This window comes from Pterocles gutturalis, unplaced genomic scaffold (genome assembly GCF_000699245.1).
Source record: "Pterocles gutturalis isolate BGI_N339 unplaced genomic scaffold, ASM69924v1 scaffold5233, whole genome shotgun sequence".
In the NCBI taxonomy this organism is placed as follows: Eukaryota; Metazoa; Chordata; class Aves; order Pterocliformes; family Pteroclidae; genus Pterocles; species Pterocles gutturalis.
In genome coordinates this window covers 12,234-18,144 of record NW_010117811.1, presented here as the reverse complement: position 1 = coordinate 18,144, position 5,911 = coordinate 12,234, and the positions used below count along the sequence as shown (strand labels likewise).

General features: G+C 36.2%; 1 protein-coding gene across 1 annotated transcript; it reads left to right on the top strand.

Annotated features, from left to right (window-relative positions):
- Positions 1-53: 53 nt before the first annotated feature.
- Positions 54-3,033, top strand: LOC104463552 (transcription factor E2F6-like; the record flags this gene model as incomplete). The annotated part of the gene is made up of 3 exons (XM_010075931.1): positions 54-92; positions 1,137-1,251; positions 2,839-3,033. Coding segments are annotated over 3 exons (349 nt in total), but the record flags the coding sequence as incomplete, so codon positions are not given.
- Positions 3,034-5,911: the final 2,878 nt, after the last annotated feature.

Genomic DNA, 5,911 nt, shown 5'->3' with positions numbered 1-5,911 from the left:
ACTTTAACATGTGGGTTTGGTTGCAAGTACTCAAGTATCTAGTAATGGTGTAGGCTGATAACAGACGTATGCAGTGACAAAGAAAATGCAAAATATCCTTTCAACTCTTGCATTACTTTAACATGTGGGTTTGGTTGCAAGTATCTAGTAATGGTGTAGGCTGATACCAGAGGTATGCAGTAATACTTGATAATGAGTTTTATAATAGGAAACTTATTGGTTATTTTACATTAGTGTATACTCATCATGTGCCTTGCTTTGCAGTATCATGCATAATCTAGCCTGTTCTTGTGGGAGTGCTAGTTATGTGACCTTTCCACTGCACAAGAATGGAAGTGGGGCAATAGTCTTAGTATCCTGACCATCACCTTGTTCTCTCCATTGTAGAGTAAAGTTGTCTCAGGGGCAGGTCTTGACCTACCAGTGAGATTGAATTGCTTAGTGAGATGAGAAAAGAGGACCCAAAACAGAGTCCCAGTGGCCTGTTGCCAAGAAGATGTAATGGTACGTTGGTTGTGTCCTAATACTGTTCTGTCTCTTGGGAGAGGTTCCAATGCAGTCTTACCTTTCAGATGGGTTTTGATAACAGAGGAGAGATTTCTTTTAATATGACATAAACATTGGATTTTGGCTTTGGGTTATAATGAAATATTACTTAGCTCCCGTATCTGGTAGAATGGTCTGTGCTCAAATGAAATGTGTCCATTTTCTGTATGGTATCAGGAAAACTTAATTAAACCTTACCTGTTCTGGTTAAGAAAATAAAGTTTTTTCCAGGAATTTATTTACCTGCATAGTTATTACAAAACAAAGAAGTAGTTTCTCAAGGGCAGCATTCCCTCTGCTTTGTAGACTTTTGACAGCATCTGTGAAAACCGTTTGTCAAATGTGTTTGTTTTTTTAATGCTGAATATCTCTATATTTTTTTAAAGCTTTTTCCTTCCTAGAAATAAAGAAAAAAGGTTTTCTACTTTTTAGCTGATGCTTAATTTTACAAAGCTAGTATTAAAGTAACCTCAGCTGAACTATTTACCATTTTTCTTAAGTTGGTATTCTGCTTCAACATATCTTAACATCATACTCTTTGCTTCTGCCCATTAGCAAATTACTTTACAGAATCCTTGACCAATGTATACACTAGCTTATGTGACATATCAAGATATCCGTAGCATTCAGGCATTTCAAGAACAGATTGTGATTGCAATCAAAGCTCCAGAGGAAACCAAATTGGAAATACCAGTTCCTAAAGAGGTAAGTTTTATATATGCCTGTCTTAAAGGAAAAAAGTTCTCAGATCTTACCTTTGCAGCAGCAAAGTCAGTAATTGACTTCCGGTTGCTTTGTCATGTGTAGCAAATATTGGTACTTCTGTTGTTCTTGTGTTCCGCTAAACAATGCTGTAGGGATAATAGTCTAAGAAACTTACTTTCAATATTTTTTTTCACCTAAACTATTAAACATTAAATGTGTCTGAGGTTTAGTTATTTGGTTTTGCTAGAGAGAATGGAACAGCTGTAATAAATCTTACTTATTTCCACTATCACTTTGTTTGATAATTACTAGGATAATGGAACTTCCAAAGAGCTGTTATTATTTGTATACTAAATCCTACAAAAATTGCAAATCTAACCAAACACAGCAATAAGCATGATTTGATAGTGATCTTAAAAACATGTACATGCTGCTTAATGAGTAGACAGCTATTGTTACTAAAATATTGAAGTACAAAATGCACAGTATGGTTGACAAAAACAAACAGTTTGGCACTCCAGTATGTCATGTCAAGATGTATTTTTTTCATGGAGGTGGGGTGCTGTGCCCTGTCCTCCCCTCATGGTACAACCCACTGTTTAAAGTAGTGCTATGAAAGAGGGGAGATACTGGAAGTAAGCTTAAGATAACAAATGGAGCTTTAATTCTGTTTTCCTTTTGTGATTGCATTTTTTTTATAATGTTTTTAATTGTGTAGTCATAAAATTTACATTGCTGTGTGCAAACCCACTGTTTAAAGTAGTGCTATGAAAGAGGGGAGATACTGGAAGTAAGCTTAAGATAACAAATGGAGCTTTAATTCTGTTTTCCTTTTGTGATTGCATTTTTTTATAATGTTTTTGATTGTGTAGTCATAAAATTTACATTACTGTGTGCACAAAAAGGGAGGTGGTATCACAGGAAAAGGAGATGCGAATCAACAGAATCAGAAAACTTAGATCCACTGCATAGATCTCCAGTGATTTCACTAGTAAAAGTAGCTGTCACTCATCCTGTGGAGATGAAAAAGATAAGATTTCAGAGGCTTACTGAAGCAAAAGAAGTCAGTATTTCAAAAAGCTGTGTTTTAGAGAGAACAGAATCTTCTCTCCCATTGTCCATTAAATTTGATTTGCTCTGTGCCTTGCAATGTGATGTCTGCTAAAGGAAAGTAGTAAAGGTAGTATGATTTAGTTGCTTTGCCGTATTATTAAAGCTGCTCTGTCCTCTGATTTGTTTTCTGATCCATGGCATTGACTTGACAAGTTTTAAATTTTGTTACTCTGCCTAAACTTACAGTAAACCTTGGTCATATATTTAAAGGTCAGTAAAAAGACTAAACAAAGATTTGTTAAGTGCGTGTTTGTCAAAAATGAAGCCTTGTTAGCTTAATGGTCCTTAATAATTGGCCTACAAATCTGTGTAATAGGTATAATTTATGTAGAACTAATAACACAATTTTAAATAGTTATGTCATTCCTGTATTTGTTCTGTTCTTAATCTCTTGGGTTTTAAATACGTACAAAAATAGAAAACTGATGTGTAAGATTTTTTTCTGTGGTTTATATGTAAGTTCCTGTTTTATAGGATTGCATAGAAGTACATGTGAAGAGCACAAAAGGACCCATTGATGTGTATCTATGTGAGGTGGAACAAGAGAAGCCAGGTGCCAAAACTTCTGATGATATGGATACTGTCACTTCTGAAACTGAGCCATCAGTTCTTCCTGATGAAGGTAGTGTCTTCCATTTACATTTTTATCCCCATGTAATATTTTTTTAAAGACAGTCATACCATTCTGATGAAGTTGAAAACTGTACTGTACATGGATAATTTTCTGGGCATAGTTTGTGGGCCAAGATGTGTGGGAGTATAGGAAACACCTGAAAGAGAGGTCCGTGCTGTTGTGTTACCTCACGACAGCAGGAGGTCAGAGAGTCAGGCATGTGCACACATACCAACGCACTCTTCTTCCCTGGCCCTTTCCTTCCTTTGCTTGTTACTGGTTTCCTGTCGGAGCTGCACTCTGTGCATGGAACAGTGTGTGTCAGTTGTCAGCAGCTTCACTGCAGAGTCCTGCAGCTCAGCTGAAATAACTGTCATGAGAGTTAGATGCTGTTTCAAACAAGAGAGCGTGCTGCTCTTGCTCGTTACTGTCCTCTCTATGGGAGAGCAGACAGAAGAGGGGATGTAGTATTTTGATGTCCTAAAACAAGATTGGCTGGAATATAGTCTCTAAAGACCCCCAGTGCTGCAGGATGTTATGGTTTAAAAATAAACGTGGCGGGAACTGGAGTAGTTTGGAACACAAAAGATAAATTATTTTTAACAGTGCTACTTTATAGTTGTGGGTAAGAGTTGACTTTTTAATCTTGGACTTTTTTTTTTCTTTAGTTTGCTTGCAAAATGACTCAGAATTGTATTTCCTACAACTACAGTAATCATATTCCTTTTTTTTACTTTCCTTTCAAAGTGAGATCTCCGGGGGAAGAAAAAAAACAAACCACCTGAGATGACAGATGAATTTCAACTCAAAAATCTAATACAGAATGTAAATATCTGTGTTACAGAGCTTTTCCAAAGCCTCTTGGGTCTGCAAACTTACTAACCTGAAATGTTCCAAAGTGTTTTAAATTTAAAACAGCAGTGGGTTGGTTGAGTGCTTTCACAGGATTGCTTATCTTCCCAAGTCAAAAGATGACAGTTCCTAGAGTTGCTTTTAGGAGCTTTGTTTTCATAATTGCATGTGATCTATAGAGCTTTGGGAAAATGGTATTTTTAGCTTATGAAATAATTTTAATTGACAGAAACAATAGGCAATTAATTACTTCTAAAAATGAAGATTTGAAAACTATTTCTGGAATGATCCACAATCCTTATGAGAGTGTATATAATAAAGAAGTTCTGAATATATAATAAAGTGCAGTTCTGAGGCTGCACTACTGCTAAGCAGGATTATCAAATACGAGTGTAACAAAGAACTGGTGTATCAGAAGCCTCCACTATAAGGAACAAGATGTAAATATCATGAGAGTTATGCCTTACGCTGTGTAGATGCTGTTTGCATTGTTTGCATCCAGCTCTGCATGAACTATGGTATCAACACTGAAGTTAAATAATTTGGCTTTTTGTATATATCTGTATCATGTCTAGGTAGTTACTGATGTAGATTTATTGAGATGGTTTGCATTTCTGCCTTTGTACAGCAAAGAAATAAAATAAGCTATAAAAATATTTTAATCAGTCTAATGAAACATGTTGGTTGGTCTTTGTTGGAATTCACTGTAACTGCAAACATTAAAACTAATGTGAAAATTTTAAATCTGTTATATGTGGTGCTGGCAGCTAGCAGTTAGATCCGATTCTTGTCATGCCACAATACCATCGCATTTTCATCAATAACTACTTAAATTGGTCCCTTCCAATTTATAGAGTTTATGTACAGCGTAGCTTTAGCCTAGCACCATGATCTCTTTGTGGCTTTAGCTTGCAAAAATACATACAATACTTTAGAACTACCTCTGTGTTCATCCGTCTTCAGAATTTTGACACTGGGTTTTCAAAGTGAATTAACTGTCACCACGCAAATGCTGTATGCAGGATCATTTCAGTCCAGTACTGAAAAGTGTACTTCAGTTTTCTGTGTGGGGAGTGGTTGGTTGGTTTGGTTTTAACTTGGAACTCCTGAAGTCCTCATTTTTCCAATCACACCGTATTGACAACTACCCATCTACTCACAAGTGGGAACAACAAAGCTAATAAACCCTCAATGTTTTAAGCAGCAACTCTACAGCTAATTTAGACAGATGCTGTGAAAGTCAGTGTCCTATATCTACTAATAAATACAAATAAAGTAGGGCAGTTGATATTGAAGAGCTTAAATATGCTTAAATACAGATTGAGAGTTCATCCAGTTTTCTACAGGGTTTACTAGTTCTGCAAAATGCTTAGTATTATACTATGGAAATTGGGAAATACACCAAGTACAAGCTTGTGTCAAGAAGTAATCTTGACTTCTTGTGTACATGCTTCCAACTTCCAGCTGCAGAATATAGGACTTCAGTGTTGGATACTATTTTTCTGCATCTCTGTAAAATGCAAACTACAGGCTGAGCTGTTAACAATAATAACTAAAAGTAAAGTGAAAGCACATTTCATAACTAGATCATAATAAAAACGGGGAAGGTGCTCTTCCATTGAAGCTCGGGATGGGGGCTAAAATTAAGAAATCATCTTTTTGCACAGAGAGGTTGTCCCTTTTCTTCCATGGCCGGCTTCTTTCCAGATGGCAGACTTGCTATTTGATTTTTGCATTGCTGTTCTGTTTTGGTGGGGAAAGAGATCTGCGTGTATTAGTAGTATTGATCCCCCTACACCGGTTCAACAACTTGGGATAAAATTTCCTGTGAAATGTGAAAAATTGCAGCACCAAGAGCTAACCCTGAATGCTATGAGTTAGGGTGGGATTTTGTTAGGTGATGATACAACATTCTGAAGGGTGGCGTAAAGAAGTGTACTTTTACAAAATAGCCATCTTACCAATGTTAAGGAAGTCTGTCTTCAAAAGCAGAACATACTTCAATTTAAACATTAGGGATTTTTAATTTTGAACAAATCTCTAGTGATTCTGATTTTCCTCCCTCCTTTGTGCAGGTTTTCT